Source organism: Varanus komodoensis, unplaced genomic scaffold (assembly GCF_004798865.1).
Source record: "Varanus komodoensis strain SLA01 unplaced genomic scaffold, ASM479886v1 scaffold8, whole genome shotgun sequence".
NCBI lineage: Eukaryota > Metazoa > Chordata > Lepidosauria > Squamata > Varanidae > Varanus > Varanus komodoensis.
The window spans coordinates 11,071,410-11,087,597 of NW_025336481.1; the positions used below are offsets into that span (position 1 = coordinate 11,071,410).

At 45.7% G+C, this 16,188-nt stretch overlaps 1 protein-coding gene across 1 annotated transcript in view; it reads left to right on the top strand.

Moving 5' to 3' along the window:
* The window catches only part of LOC123036146 (piezo-type mechanosensitive ion channel component 2-like), a 58,326-nt gene extending 42,389 nt beyond the window's left edge, over nt 1-15,937 (top strand). Inside the window, exons 32-43 of the mRNA XM_044455163.1 lie at nt 257-443; nt 2,733-2,893; nt 3,799-4,016; nt 4,557-4,715; nt 5,864-6,011; nt 7,971-8,159; nt 8,579-8,671; nt 10,630-10,799; nt 11,417-11,533; nt 12,256-12,335; nt 13,290-13,518; nt 15,562-15,937. Coding sequence (XP_044311098.1) covers nt 257-443; nt 2,733-2,893; nt 3,799-4,016; nt 4,557-4,715; nt 5,864-6,011; nt 7,971-8,159; nt 8,579-8,671; nt 10,630-10,799; nt 11,417-11,533; nt 12,256-12,335; nt 13,290-13,518; nt 15,562-15,937 — 2,127 coding nt within the window. The remainder of the gene's footprint in view (nt 1-256; nt 444-2,732; nt 2,894-3,798; nt 4,017-4,556; nt 4,716-5,863; nt 6,012-7,970; nt 8,160-8,578; nt 8,672-10,629; nt 10,800-11,416; nt 11,534-12,255; nt 12,336-13,289; nt 13,519-15,561) is intronic.
* The last annotated feature ends 251 nt before the right edge of the window (nt 15,938-16,188 follow it).

Below are 16,188 nucleotides of genomic sequence, written 5' to 3' on the forward strand. Positions count from 1 at the left end.
TTCTGACAGCTTAGACACAGGGTTCAGTGGGGCTCACTACCAGGTAAGCTGGCATAGGCCTGGAGCCTAGAATGTTCAAACTTTCCAAGATTGCTGCGTTCCAGTGCTGCCGAGAAGGGCCAAGCTACACATTACACTAATCATGTAGCTGAGGTTTGTGTCAAACTTTGCTGTCATGTAAGCCTGTGTGGCTTTCACTTGAGAAGGATTAAAATTGTTTTACTGATAATGAAAGTCACTGTACTACATTTTACAGTGCTATGGGCTTTGGGATTCCAAGAAGATCGATGTACCAGACTCTGAAGAAAAGAGGAGGACAGGGAGACCAAAGAAGAAGAAAGCACACAGAGGCCAGCTGAAGGAAAGTCAACCTAGATCAAGAGCACAGCAACCTTATAGATCACAAAATCTCTCAAGGAACATTGCCAAGAGCACTAATGAAGGTAGCTTGGTGCATGTATGTGATTGTAGCCCTCTTTCTGTGAGGGGAAGAAATGGTGTGTAATGCTTCTGTGTACCAAAGGGGAATGGAATTGGGAGCCAGCCGTGAAATCTGCTCTGATCACCAGGGAAAAGGCACAGTTTGAGGAGTGTGCTGAAGACAATAATGACTAGAGAACTGAAGTCTTACTGGGGAGGCTGCCATCGATGAGACGAGGATTTCTGTTTGTGGCTCTAGCAGAAGGCAAGGGGAGCTGCACAGGAATCCTTCTGGAAGTGCAGGCTGTGAGGCAGGCCCAGCATCATGACCCAGCTTCCTTGGGCAGCTGTTGGGGTCCCAGCCTGCCAACAGGGCCCACTACCAACATCTGCCTTGTCTCATCCTTAAGTCTTTGTTATGCTGCTGGGCTGTTGCCCTTTAAATTTCCCACAATTCATAGACTTGCTCGAGGGAACTATGGAAGATAAAAATGGAGGTCTGTGAGCCACCATTTGAATGTTCCATAAATATAAGATGCTCTTATTCTGAGACATTACGGGAGTTTCATATGATACCCCAGTTCTGCAAAATCATCTGCTGATGCTTGGGGCACAACTGTTGCTCCTTCTACCCAATGAGCCTGCTGGAAGGGGCTGATGATTTGGGAGACGGTCCACCAGATGGCAGCACACTGAGGGCTCCATCCTACCTGGTCTTAGAGTGAAGTTCCACACCTGGAAGTCCATCATTCTGAGTGGAATGCAAAAGCGTTGAGGAGATCACTGGGCCTGGTTAGGAAAAGCTACTGCTGAAAACACTCACAGAAGTGGGAAATCAGGCTTCTCTCGGTTCTTGGGATAGTGGGAAGAAGAAAAAGACCAGGAGTGACCCTGGTAAATATTATTGTTATCCTATCTGTTTGCCCATTCTTCTGTGGTGGCTGGTGGGTGTGTGGTGTCGTGACTAGCTCCCTTGCTGCCTCTTAAAAAGCCGTTTGTGATAAAAATGCAAAACCTGATCTTGCTATGTTCATTACATGGTCATGGAGCCAGCATTTTGGGAGGAGCCTCTGGGACAGAAATTGGCACAAGAGCATGCATTTTAATATTATATAGAGGTCAGTGGGAACAGTGCCTGAAGGACTGGCTGTGGATTGTGTGTCTGAGTGGGTGGCAGATTGAGTGTCATGGTTAGCAAGTGGGATCCCACCTGAGTCGGTGAGAGCTTAAAATGAGGCATGGCACTTGTGAAATGAATACTTCCCAGACAGAGCTGTGATTTCTTTCTGTTTGGCAGACAAGCCTCTGAAAGAAGCCAAGAAGAAATGGAACCTTTTCAGAAAACTCCCTGCTGTTAGGAAGAGAATTACCAAAGAAACAATAAACCAGCAGATCCAAAAGGCAAAGGAACTCCCAATTAAAATGTAAATGCAGATATATTTTGTAAAATGTCAGTAAAAAGGGAGATTTTGCAGCTTGAATGAGAGCTGAGCAATGGGTGTGGGGAAAGACAATTTGGAAATAGGGGTTACAGACCTTCTACTCTCATTAATAGACTGAAGGACTGTCTGTGTACACATCCCCAGTACATGGGGAGGGGAGGGGAGGGGGAAAATCAAGACTCTACTGAGTCATATGATAGCAAGGAGCTATCATACCAAACTGGTGTTTTGGACATCATACCCATTTAAAAGGTCCCCAGCTTCTGCTTTTGCTGTGATGCTGTAACTTTTAGTTCAGTGGGCTTGTTCATAGTGCCATCAGGAGAACTAAAAGCCCAAAACCAGAATGGTTAAATCTGCTAATAGTAGCTTGGGCATTCTTTGGGTGACAGGGTGGAACAGTGCTTTGGGTGGGTGCACTTTCGTCCCAGTACTTATTCTAGGCAAGACTTACTGGCTGCTATTTACAGAGCGAATACCAAGATGTTGAATGTATTCATTCATTTTATGCCCCATCAAGTTCAGCCTTCAAGTGACAATGAATTGTTTATTTAACAAACGCCAAATTTCAACTTCCCTAAAATTAGTGGCATTTTATGAAGAAGCAGGTATAGTGAGTTTGCAAGTAGTTGACTGAGAAATATTTGAGTCCAGAGTGTTGTGATTCTGTACACAGAGTGAGATAAAGAGAGGAACATTCAAGCATTCCAGTGTTAGATTTTTCTTGGGGTATATGTCATTCTCTCTACTAGCTAGGATGGATGTTTGCATGATACATTAGCTACCAAACATTTTCCTAAGCTTTATGCAAGCAAATTACCTTTCTGACAAATGTGATTCCTGCTTTGCAATTTGGCTGATCAAAATCAGTTTTTATCCATAGCACTCTTCTGATTTACCGGCCCATCAAGCAATTCTTCTACGACATTATTCATCCAGAATGCAGCCCAGTCTGTGATGTTTATGCTCTCATGTTCCTAGCTGATGTGATTAACTTTATTATTATCATCTTTGGCTACTGGGCTTTTGGCGTAAGTATTGGCACAAGTTACTTCATATCTAAAAGGAAAGGTGCTTGGAACATTCAACATTGGTTGAATGCTGGGTCTAGAGATCAATGGTTCCAGGCCAACATTTGCTTGGCCTGGAACCTTTTGCCCCATAATTGTTGATGTGATGGAATTGGCACTGATTCTCTCATTGATGAAGGACATATACCCTGCACCTGGTCAAACACACTGCTTTTACTACACATCTTCTATGATGAACGATAATAGAATCATACAATTTTAGGATACAGTTCTAAAGACTGCTAGATGCTGCCTAGTTGGTCATAGGAAAAGTCAGAGACCCAACTCCAGGGCTCTTTTTGTCATAGAACGCAGCAGACGGATGTATCCTGTGTTAGTCACAGAGCAGAAATCCTGTGGACTCCTTCATATGGGATATCACAAGTGAATGAAAAGATTGGCCACTGTACAAGAAACTATTTACCTTGAATCAGTCAATCCTGCTCTAGCCCAGCAGAATCTGACTCTTATCTCTCTTTAAACACCCTTCCCCAAATCATGCCACACATCAACTCCTTTTGAAATTGTATTCAGTGCCAGGACTTTTTGCTGATTGTAAGGTCTATGAAGAAGTAACCTCGACTGAGTTCAATTAGGTTTATCCACGGGAAATTGTATATGGAACTTGTAGCTGGAACTCTCCACAGAACTACTGGAGAGTGAATCCTACCGTAGCTTTGCAGTATCAATATGCTCTGAGACTCCAAACCAAAGATTAGGGTAGCCCTGTCCCTTCCCTTCCCTTCCCTTCCCTTCCCTTCCCTTCCCTTCCCTTCCCTTCCCTTCCCTTCCCGCCCCTTCCCTTCCCTTCCCGCCCCTTCCCTTCCGCCTAGTTGTGACCAGTGCATGCCTCTGACTTATTACAGAAATACTCCTCTGCTGCTGAGGACATCACAGAAATCCTCTCAGAAGACCAAGTGCCTGATGCCTTCCTCGTGATGCTCCTGGTGCAGTTTGGGACAATGATAGTGGACCGGGCAATCTACCTGAGAAAAAACATGTTTGGGAAGTGTGTTTTTCAGGTGGTGCTTGTCTTCAGCATCCACTTCTGGATGTTCTTCATCTTGCCTCGAGTAACAGAAAGGTATAACAGCCACTGGTGTCAGGGCCGTCTTGACAGCATTATGGGCCCCGGGCAAAGCAGTGTACTGGGGCCCCTACGACAACTGCAACTACTGTTAATTTTGGAAGTTTTCCTATTTTCCAAGGGTTAACATACACAGATTAGTATGGGGCCCATGGGCAAGGGCCCATCAGGCCCATGCGTTAAGACGGCCCTGACTGGTGTAGAATGGTAGTGTTGGTGGGAAGTCTTTGATTATGGACCAGTCATAGGAGGCAGTAAATCTGCAGAGGTTACTTGCATAGAGAGTCTTCTTCCAAAAGTCACAATGGCATCTTTCAGCTGTTCCTTGAAGGGAGTAAGGGCTGAGATTCAGCCTTCCTCCTACATGCACATGGCCAACAAGTAACGGTCCTGCTTTCTGAAGGCAGCTCTGTGTGCTGCAGGTACAGTAGGTTGCTGTGGAGGAACGTGAACTGGCAGAAGTCTAAGAAAGCTTTCATATGGCTTGTCATTGCCCTGAAAGAGGGAGGATGCAACATCTGTTCTGTTCACTTGCAGGAGATTTAACAGGAATGCGGTGGCTCGGCTCTGGTACCTGGTCAAGTGTGTTTATTTTGGCTTGTCGGCGTATCAGATCAAATGCGGTTACCCCAAACAGGTGTTGGGCAATTTTCTGACCAAGAGTTACAACTGCATAAATCTCTTCTTATTCGAAGGGTAAGTTGCAATTCTCTAATAAAACTAATTATCCTCACAAACTATCAGCCATTATGTTCATGTCTGCAGGTCTTCAGATGTCATAGAGTGGTTAGCAGAGCACTGTTATACAAAGAAAACTGTGTAGGTAACTAAAGATGTTTTTAAAACTTTGAAAATTTTGCACCTGCAAATTTCTGCTGGAAGAATAGTTTCCTCCAGAATGGAACATTCCTGTTTCTTCACAGTTGAGAACACAGGAATTTCCTATTGGGTGAAGCTGTGAACAGTGTTTGCTCAATCTGGCCTCAATTTATGGGCTGTGTAAGATCACTTTTGAGGATCAATTCTGATTTGCAGAGACTGGACCAAAATTATTAGTTTACATCAGGATTTACACTGGAACAACTGTGTTGGTGGAAGTGAACTTCCTTGCTTTTCCAAGTCAGGCCTTCCAGGCCCCTGGAAAGACTACAATATAATTATTATTTTTTATTATTATTATTAGAACATTTCTATGCCGCCCCTTGCCGAAGCCTCGGGGCGGCTTACAACACAATAAAATACAATACAATATAAAAATAACAATATAAAATTAAAATTAATAATATAAAATAAATAAAAAATATAAACGATATAAAAGAAGTTATAAAAGAAAAGTTATAAAAGAAAAGAAAAGGTGAAAGAGCTGAACGAGCTTTGGGGTGGTATAAAGATCCCATATAATTAATGTCTGAGAGAAAGGAAAAGTCTTTTTACATGGCTCTCACCGAAGGCAACTTCTGGACCAAAGTCATGTAATGAGCCCCCATCTTAGATGCTTGAGAAGTACAGGAATCATAAAGGCAATTGTGGTTTTTAGTGACAGTATGTTTATAATATTATGTTTGATTCTTTTACATACTTTGTCTTCTATTGTGCAGCATTCCAGAATCTGTGCAGCCATGGAGCTATATTTGCATGTTGCAAAAAAATAAATATTTTTGTGAGGAAGACTGTGGGTGTGCTAGGGCAAAGCAAATCTACCTTTGGAGCCTAGGTGGGCTTGGAACAATAATGTAGGCAGCATTTTTGTTAATTCCTGGACTCCTGTTGCCAGATTCCCATTTTGGGTGCTTGCTACACAATGCTGGCAATACTAACCTGCTTCCTTCTCCGAATCTGGGCAGATTTCGCATGGTACCTTTCCTGATGGAGCTGAGAGCTGTCATGGATTGGGTTTGGACTGACACTACCCTAAGCCTGTCCAACTGGATCTGCGTGGAGGACATTTATGCTAATGTTTTCATCCTGAAATGCTGGAGAGAATCTGAGAAAGTGAGTCCTGTTTTTCATGAGCTATTGACAGCACCATAATTCAGATGATACAGGTACAGAGGGTGATATCCTGAGGAGCAGAGGGTCTGAATGCAAATGAACTGAGAATATGCTATACAGTTCTGGTCATAGTTCCTAAAAAGGGTACCCCAGAGTGCAAAAGGTACAGAAGAGGGCCACTAAAATGACCAAAATGTGGAGCAATTCACCTGTGAGGAAATGTTAGAACAGCTGAGTAGAGGGAGACGTGGAAGAAGAAGAATGCCTGGTGTGGAGAAAGTGGACAGAGAAATGATTTCCCTTCCTATCTTGTCATACTAGACCTCAGATGATCCCATGAAGCTGATTTGTAGGAGATTCAGGACAGATCAAAGCACTTCTTCACACAGTGCATAGTTGAGTGATAGCATTCCTTGCCATAAGATGTGGTGATGACCGTCACTTTGATGGCTTCAAGAAGGGTTTGATGGCTTCAGGAAGGATAACGCTATCAATGGCGACTAGTCCTGATGTCTCTGTGCCATCTCCAATATCAGCAGTTGCTGAGGAACAGTGGTGGGAAGGGCCTGTCACACTCATGTCCGGCTTGGGGTGGGCACCTTGTGAACAGAAGGCTGGACTAGACGGGCCCTTGCTCTGACCCAGCGGGGCTCTTCTTGCCTCCTTTATCCTGCTGCAGAAATCAATGGGATTAATAGTGCAGTCAAGTACGAGTCTACACAGAGTTAAGTCCCACTGTATGCCTAGCTATGGGTTAGGTGGTTGGTGGGCTACATGTGTCCACTCAGGCCTTGATGGTGTGCATAATGGTGTAGTTTTCTAATGCTGGGGCTCTGTGTTATGAGATGCATGAGTTGTAAAAAAATATATACTTGAGCTTATGGGATGGGGCATGACAGGAATCTGAGATAACTTGGTAGCACGGGTGGTGCGGTGGCTAAAGTGTTGGACTGGGGACCCAGATTCTAGTCCTCACTTGGCCATGAAGCTCACTGCGTGACTTTGGGCCAGTCGCTTGCTCTCAGCTTAACCTGTCACACAGGGTTGCTGTTGTTGTTGTTGTTGTTGTTGTTGTTGTTGTTGTTGTAAGGAGTGGACAATGACTGTGTAAGATGCCTTGAGTTCCCCACAAAGAGGCAAAAAGGCAGAATATTTGTGCAATATAGTAATAATAACTTTTATGCTGTGAAACCTGGCAATTCATTTTGAATAGAACATGTTTCTTACAAAGAAGGGATACATTGCTTTTCTCAGCATGTTTGCATACAGGTTTTTAAAATGACTCTGAAGACATCTAGGCCATTTATCCCATATATGTGAATGTCTGAAGCATTGTTCACTCTCTGTTCTGTAGGCAACCAATGAAACTGCTTTGTCTGTTTCTGGTAAGGAAGAGCCATATCTTGGTGGCAGAGAATGTGCTTTCCCTGCAGAAGGTCCCAGGTTTAATCTCTGATATTTTTAGTTTGCAGGTGCTGGGAAAGAAACCTTTCACCTATGAGGAAGGTCACTGAGGAGAAATCCTCAGTGGGTTCCAGTGAATTAGGGCTTCTGTGAATCCAACTTACAGATTCCACAGTGGAATAGCTACTTCTAAGCCACAGGGACTCTGCAGACCAGACTGGATTTCCACATTTGGAGGAGAATTTCCATTGATTTGCCTTAGAATTAATGTGCCTTTGAGAATTAGCAGGGATAGAATGAAATGATGGCAACACACACACACAAATAAAGAAGCCAGCAACTCCCTTCTGTCAACAAGCAGGCAATGGCAAGACACCGGATAATCAGCAAAACTCAAAGGGAATGGGTTTAACAAAAGCTGTCCAAATGTATAAAGTTTGCTTTTTCCTGGTGCTAAGTTCAAAGGACCTTGATACAGAATCAGGAAGCGCCTTTCCTATTTCTTTTCAGCCATGTATTCACCCCATTCTGTCGTGTCCTTTCTCTGTGTTTCAGAAATACCCCCAGCCTCCTGGGCAGAAGAAGAAAATGATTGTGAAGTATGGGATGGGGGGTGCCATCGTCTTTGTGCTCGTCTGCATCGTGTGGTTCCCACTGCTGGTTATGTCGCTAGCAACGTCGGTGGCAGGAGTAACCAACCAGCCTCTGGATGTGTCTGTCAAAATTACCATCAGTGGTTACGAGGTATGGCTGTGCAGGAGGCGTCATGGGCTGTCACGGTTTTAATAGGACGAACCGTGGGGCTCAAGGGCGGGGCATCAGCTTTGCATGCAGGCGTCCCCAGGATCAGTCCTGGACAACTCTGGAGACTGACATGGATGATGGTGATGGTTTGGAGGACCACTGGCTAAGATCCTAGAAATTTCTCCCAGTCAGAACAGCTCAAACAACCCCAACTTCCTTAAGTTGGTGGCCACTGAGGGCTTTCTGGGAGAGTGTCGTGGGCACACGCACACAAAGGCTGCTGCAGGAGTGGTTTGACCCCCCATAAAGGGACGGACAGTCACAAAACACTGAGCTGTGGCTTGAACTTGGCTCTAAAGTGAGATGCGTTGGAGACCAAGCCTGTAATGACAGGACTTCCCCCCTTTGCTTTCTCCTAGTCCTTATTTACCATGAGTGCCCAGCAGCAAAACCTGGTGCCTTTCACTCAAGCAGCGTATAACGACCTCACCATTCAATATGCCCTTCAGCCTGTAAGTATGTGTGTGTGTGTGTGTGTGTGTTAAGCTCAAGTAATGCACAAATTGCAAGCAAGTTCTTCTGTTGTTGCTGGTTCTGCCCAGGTTATTTGCTGTTTCTCAGCTATTTGGCACCAGAATCCTAGGAAATGAACAGTCTTGTCCCAGTGCTGTCATGATCAGAGGCACATGTGGTGGGTGTGAGAGACAGGGCCTTCTCAGTGACTGCTCCCAGGTTCTGGAGTGCCCTGGCATGTGAGCCTGGACTGGATCTTTTTCTGTTGTCTTTCTGCTGGCAGTAAATATGATTTTCAGGCAGGCCCTTGGCATGCGCTGAAGGGGTTTTTTTGGTTCTTTGTTTTTTGAGTGGTTCTGCTTATTTTGTTATATTTGTGTCTTTAATGTATATGTATGGAATAAGATTTTGTTTTAATGCGGATTTCCTCACTAGGCTCTCTGAGCACTGTTCTTCGCCAGCCTTCACAGCATTCCCAGGCGGAATCCTGGGGCTCTAAAGGGGGCTCCTGAGATGATGAGCTTGATGAGCTGGTCCAAATTAAGCCAAACCCTTTAGACAATAGGCTCTCATAATGAAGAAAAGGGGTAGAACTGAACTAATCCACCAAAAACTGACCTCCATTTCTCACTGTCAGGCGGGAACAGTAAACTGTTCTGGCTTAGGGCTGATGTCGGCTTCAGAGAAGCTCTTCAGAGTTACATTCCCAAATGGGTGGAGCCAAAATAAAATTTAAAAATACCGTATTTTAGCTTACAGTATACAGTGCCTGTAAATCTTAGGAATGGCATTTCACCCTTTCTGAATGAATAAAGGACCACGTTTGAGATACCACTAAATGATTAGTGGCTGGGGAAAGGGGTCCGGAAATGGGCACCGCCATGTTGGGAGCCCCAGTTGGGCCAGGTGTGGAATCCCAGGGGCACCGGATGTGCTTTCCAGACCTGAGGATGAACACGCGTGCCCCCGGGCGACCTGTGCCGCATTACCTTTTCTGCCGTAGAGCAAGTTCACATGCTACCTCCAACCCCATCAGGACCCTAGGCATACAATTCCCACCTGCAAATTTGATGTCTAATTATGAACTTGAAGGCTTGCAGGCATCCAGGACAGGTTAGAAGAAACAGCAGAGGTGACCTCTACCTTCCTCTCTACATTTTGCTAGACATGCTTCCTCACTGATCTAGCTGGGCAGCTTTAGAAGGAGAGGGAAGCTTCAGAGTACCTCATGTCCTGGCCATTTCAGTCACTTCCTGCCCCTGAAATGTCCCCCTTTACCTTCTCCAAAGTTTTTTTCCTGACCACGGAGAGCAGCTGGCACAGTTCTTTCCACTGAGTGGATCAGAGCCTCGATTCTCAGGTCCGAGGTTGGACTGCTATCTCCAGCTTTGGAGCTGGGAATCTAGACAAGCCTATGGTCACTCAGACAATGTCTAGGGGCCAGAGGCTGTTCCCTCTGCCTCCCTATTAGATGGTCACTGGCTACCTGATCAATGGGAGGACAGGACAATTTGTTCTTGAAAGAATCCTGAATCCTATACAATTTGCTGCTGGTTTGCTAGAAAGGGTCTCCTCCCCTGCTGTCTCCAGCTATCTGCTTCTTTTTCACTTTGAAGCATGAAACTTAGTGGAATAGGCTCCGTTCCTCAGTTTTCGAACTTCCTTGGAAGATCTCAATTAGATTTAGCTATAACAGATGACGAAATGAAATTTGGCTGCAATTAATGCCAACAGCATCTTTAACTGGATTGCAAAAGCAGGGTAAGTCAAACTTCTTGCCAGGGTAGTCATTCCCAACCTGGATCCTTCCAGATCTGTTGGATGGTGGCTTGTATGATGTCCAGCCATTGCAGTCCTTAGCTGGAAGAGAACAGGCTGAAGAAGGCTGAGCTGGAAAAAGGGAGATTCATCTGCCTTGATTTTTTAAGATCAATAACCCCATTCGTTTTTCTTCTAGTCTGCCATGCAATTTATTGTCAACTATATCCCCGAGGACATTGTGGTTGCTAAAATAAAAGGGAATGCCAGTCTGCTGTGGACCATCAGTCCCGCAAGTCGGAAATCGATGATTGCTGAACTTTCCAACTCCTCTGCGATCTACATCAACTTCTACTGGACTCTTCTGAGGTGAAAGAAGATGCTGTACCCAGCATAGACATGTTCAAGACAGCATAGGGAATGGAACCTCAGCTTCACTGCCCTGTTATTGTCATAACTGGCATCAAGGATCGGTTTGGTCAGGTGCTTGTGGGAGATTCAGGCACCAGCAGGTGCCCCATGGAGCACCTCTTCTCCACCAGTGCAGCCTGCTGGTTGTCCTGACTCTTGCTACGTGGCCCAAGGAATGGTGTTGATCAGAAAGAGGAGCACTAAATGCTGAGCAAGCAAGCAGCTGCCAGCAGCAACGAGGAGAGTAGGAGGGGCAACAGCCACTGGTGAGAGTGGCAGGGAGAGTGGAGACTCACAGACCTGCCCATTGAGGGTGTCTTGCCCGAGGGGATCTTCCAACCCAGGCGCTAGCACGGTTCACATTCTCCCGCTCCATTTCTGCCCCCAAAAAGCATCCTTCCTTGTACAGTTTCCACATTCCTTTCCAGCACAAGCCACCTCTGGACATTCCCAGTAGGTTGTCCCTTTCATCAAGGCATAAAGAATATGAACAATAGATAAAAGGATGGAGGGACATCTGTCTCAGATGGCACCTGTGTTCTTTTCATGTTTCCTTAATTTCCTTCTTCTGCTAGGAATGCCTCTCTTGTGAAAAATATCGAAGCGTCTGGCATACACACGGTGCGGTATGAAGAGAAGGAAATACGGGAGCAAATTGTGCAAATGTTGTGTGGAACCAGGACTGAACCAGTGTCAGTATCTTATTTTTCTGCTTCTTTCAGTGCCATTTATGGGTCTGCCAACGGTCCATAACAGAGTGGCCTCCCCCTGCTGTGTGTCCCCAGCATACACTAACAAGGCCTATATGAATTCACCATTAGGCAATCATGGCTAACAGCTGTTAATTAGATGTATCCTTTTCCACAGAGTTCTCTAATCCAGATTTCCCTAACCGGGGCCTCCAAGGCTGTAATTTTAAGCATCCTCTATCCAAGCAGGCCATCATATTAGGGGAAAACTCTGACAAGTTCAGACAATAATGAGAACCCATCCCCAGGGGTACATTTATATTTATATCCTGCCTTTTTCCCTTTCAAGGAAATCAAGGCAACTTACATCATTCTTCTCCTGCTCTCGATCTTATCTTCACAACCCCTGAGAAGTAGGTTGGGCTGAGAGTCTGACTGGCCCAGAGACACCCAGTGAGCTCCATGACTGAGGGGAGAACGATAGTCAGGGAAGAAATTTTGGAAACCTGGATTGGTCAGTTTTAGTCCATGGGCCTGTAGTACAATACCCTTATTTTAGGATCATAAGAGCATTGCAAAGATAAAATGGAACAACCCTGCATATCCCATCCAGAGCTCCTAGAAGTTGGGGAAGATAAGAATGTGAAACTAATAATATCTTAGTGTTGCTTTGGAAGTTTGTAGTAGTAAGAACTTTAATATACATCATGTCCCCCCTCCCCCAGCCTACTTCCAGGTGTCCTACCACGATATCTGAGAGCTACAAGAGGAGCAGAAGCTAAAATGGCGCACAGACTGCAAGTTGGTAAGTAACTGTTGTGATGTCCGTCAGAAATGTGCATCCCCTTTGAGGTAAAACTGCACTGTCTTGCAAATTCTGATACTACAAGCATTGTAGAGGAAGATTTTCTGTATCATAATGCATGGGAAGAAAGCTGGTATTTGGCACACAATGTTTCATTCTAAACATTTCAGCTTTCTTTATTACAAAAGCAAGTATCCTTTCTCCATCATGTCTATGAAAAGTCTGAAAACCTTTTGTCGATGGAACAAGCTAGCAAAATGGGCATGTAGGTGAGGCACCTGAATTCCCCCCTCACCTGCCATTTACCTTCCCAATTATTTACTATCCAGCTGAAGCATATTTCCAACATCATGGCTTGGCTGGGAAAAAATGTCTTCAGGACCCGACTACCCCTTGCGTTGGACACGCACTGCCATTCTGTATGGCCGGGCAGGTCTGGGTCACAGCGGATTCAGCCCTGGGTCTTGCTGAAGATTCTGCCAGCACTCTGCTAGTGCCCATTAGTCCCCTTTTGCCACCTGGTCATGCTACAGTCAAGCTCATGATGGGCTGCTCTTCTTCCATTTTGCTTCTGATCAACACATAGCTAATGTGGGGATGCCAAAACTCTAAAGTGATTTTGGGTATAGATACTATCAGAATGTGGAAGATGTGAAAGTGCCAGCCACTCAATCCTCCAGTGGAGGTTGGATACTGTAATGTCAGTAGAGCAGCGTATCTTCTCCGGATTGCAGTCTGGACGTTTAAGGAGCTATCCGCGGTGCTGAACCTATTTCAGGGCTAGAGGTTGGCATCATGGAGCGTTCCTTTCAAGTTTAGACCAAGGCTGGGGTTAAAACACCAGCCCACTGACCCCTGCTTGCAACCCTTCTCATGCTGTGGAGATGCTTCTGTGCGGAGGGAAGGCATGAGGTGCACTGTTCCCTCATCACCCCATATTCTTCTGATGTACAGCTCATTCCAGGAAGCTGAAGGACATAGACAAGATGGCCTTCTTCAGGAATATAACCATAGAATTGCAGCAGCTGCCTACTGAGGGATCTGTAAGACACGTTCCTGAGTGGTGGATTGTTAAAGAGCACAAGCCGGGCTGTTTGGGTAAAAGATGCAGCAAGAACATGGAGATCTTCATCTTTAATGATAAGGTCAGCCCTTCCACCCTGGGATTCATTGCATCACAAGGGTAAGGATGCTACTCTGAAACTGGGACACCTTTTAAGATGTTGATGGAGCAAGAAAGTCCTGGGAGGGCCTTTGGCTCCAAATGGGGCTCCCTGGCTGGGTAGGATCACGTGGCACGTCTCTCCCCCTTCACTGAAGTTGCCCTTCCTGGGAGCCTATTTTACTCGCTTGATAAGCCATGTCTCCAAACCTAGCTAAGAACACCACCCATCCATTTAATTTGTTTTCTTCCAAGGATCCCTCATTTGTAGAAAGCTTGGAGTTTCTCTGTATCAAGAGCTGGCCTCTTTACCACATCTGGGTTGGGACATCTATCTACTTGGCTAATTTTTATGGGCAAAACCTTCATATGGTGCATTAGTGCCACCCTGGCAGAGCAATCCTGCAAGTGTGTGGGCTGCAATCCAAATCCTCCTTATTCCAAGCCCTTGCAAAAGGAAGAAGCCACCGTTCTCTCTCCTTGCTCTGACCCCAGCCTTTTGCGATTTCTTCCTGCTGATCGCAGTAGGAGTGACATGCAGCTCCGGGGCTGAGGTGTGCTGTCCCTCATTGCAGGAAGAAGCAGAGGGGTGGGGAGGCCCTGGGTCCTGTGCTGGCTGGGAGCAAGGGTGACTGCTCTCGCCTGAGGCTGGCTTCTCTCCACCCTAAAGGCCCCATGGGTCATAGGACTGCATACTAGTGTGGTGCAATGGTTAGCGTATTGGATTGGGACTTGGAAGATCTGGATTCCAGTCAGCTATGAAGCTCACCAGGAGACCTTGGGCCAGTCACCCACCTCACAGAGTTCTTGAGATGATAAAATGGAGAGGAGCATGAACGTGTATCTGCCTTGGGTTTTTCTGCAAAAGAAAATGGGTGGGATGTAAATATAATAAACAACAATCCTAACAGGGATAAAGGCCCTTAAAAAGGCCTCAAATCCAGTAAGAAGCTCAAGCGAGGAGGGGGATTGCATGGCAGTCCAGGAAATGGGGCTCCACTCCTCCAGGTCCCTGTTCTGGGGGTACTCCGAGATGTCCTGCTGTCACTGGCGTCCCAGTCGATGGAGAAGTTTGGCGTGCCTTGCAGCCATAGCCTCTCCTGCAGAGGGCTGGCTGGCCCCAGTGATTCAGGTTCTTGCCACCTCAAGACTAGGGTACTGCTCTGTCCTACGGAGGGCTGCCTTAAGGCCACGCCACAACTGCGGCTTGTGCTGAGTGCAGCAGCCCAGCTGTTCCTGGGGAATGTTTCTCTTCTGCATGCAGCTCCCTTGCTGAAGGAAGAACATGGGTTGCCTATTTGCTATGGAGCCAGATTTAAGACTGTAGTTCTAGTCTACAGAGCCCTGAAGGACTTGGGGCTGCAATAGCTCCAGGAGTGCTGCCTCTTTCACTGAGGTCATGACAGAACTTTCTCTGGGTGGTTCCAGACAGAATCATGGCACAGATGGACACTACCAGAAGGGTCTTCAGTGTGGTGGCCCCATTTCTATTGGATTTCCTGCCTTGGGAGGTCAGGCAAGCATCAATTCTGTGCTGGTTTTGGTGCCTGTTGAAGAGAGCCTTATTCCAAAAAGCTTTCTTCTGGACCAGCCATGGTTTTATTGTGGTCCTGCTGTTATTCTTTTAATCTTGTATAGTTCACCACTCTGGAACCTGCTTGGATTGTGGAACAATCCAATAAATAAACAAAATAATAAATTAATGCTGTGGGAGACAGCATAGAGATGTTGAGAGACATGAGAAAAACCATTTAATGGTGGTGGCCTGCCTGGAAAAACACAGGACAGGTGCTTATTATGAGGAGTCCTCAAAAAATTTCCACACTTTTATCTTATAAATGTATTTTATATATTTTTTGCTGACGGCATTAAAGTTAGTATGATGCAGAGGAAGGTGACTATGTAGAAAACTGATGCCATTTGTTTTTGAAATTCTTAATAGTTTTTAAAAATGCGGAAACTTTTTGAAGGCCCCTTGTACGAATAACCTGAATGTGTTCTCAATTTTGCATAAGCAACTCAAACAGCACTCGGAAAACCATTTTGCCTCTCCTTCCTCTGCAGCATTGTGGGCCTCTACATGTCTTTTGTTCTTGTCATCGGAAAGTTCATCCGAGAGTTTTTCAATGGAATTTCACGTTCCATCATGTTTGAAGAGCTGCCTAACGTGGACCGAGTCTTGAAACTCTGCTTAAGCATCTTCCTGGCGAGGGAGGCAGGGGAGCTGGAGCTGGAAGAACAGCTCTTTGCCAAACTCATTTTCCTCTACCGATCTCCTGAAACAATGATTGAATGGACCAGGGTACCTAAACCAAAGGGGGGCAGGAGACCGCCACTAATGCAACATTCAGGAAAGGAAAAGTTGGGAGAGACTGTGGAGGTACATGGGAAAGAGACTGCAAATCAGAACTTGCATGCACAACACCCTCACTCAGCGTGACATGCTGGGAAATGTCTTCGGTTCATGAGCTATTCAAATCCGTTTCGGGGCAGGAATACAAGCCACGTATTCAATTTACCAGCCTAAATATAAAGAGGGTGCATGCACTGCGAACTTCCTGTCGAACACTGCCTGGAACTCTAAAGCCACTGGATTTTCTGTTGCAAGGCATCTGAGAGAGAAAGAGAACCTCACAGAGATAAAACCAAAAGAAGTGACTTGATGGGTCAAACTCCTTACTTGGTAGATGA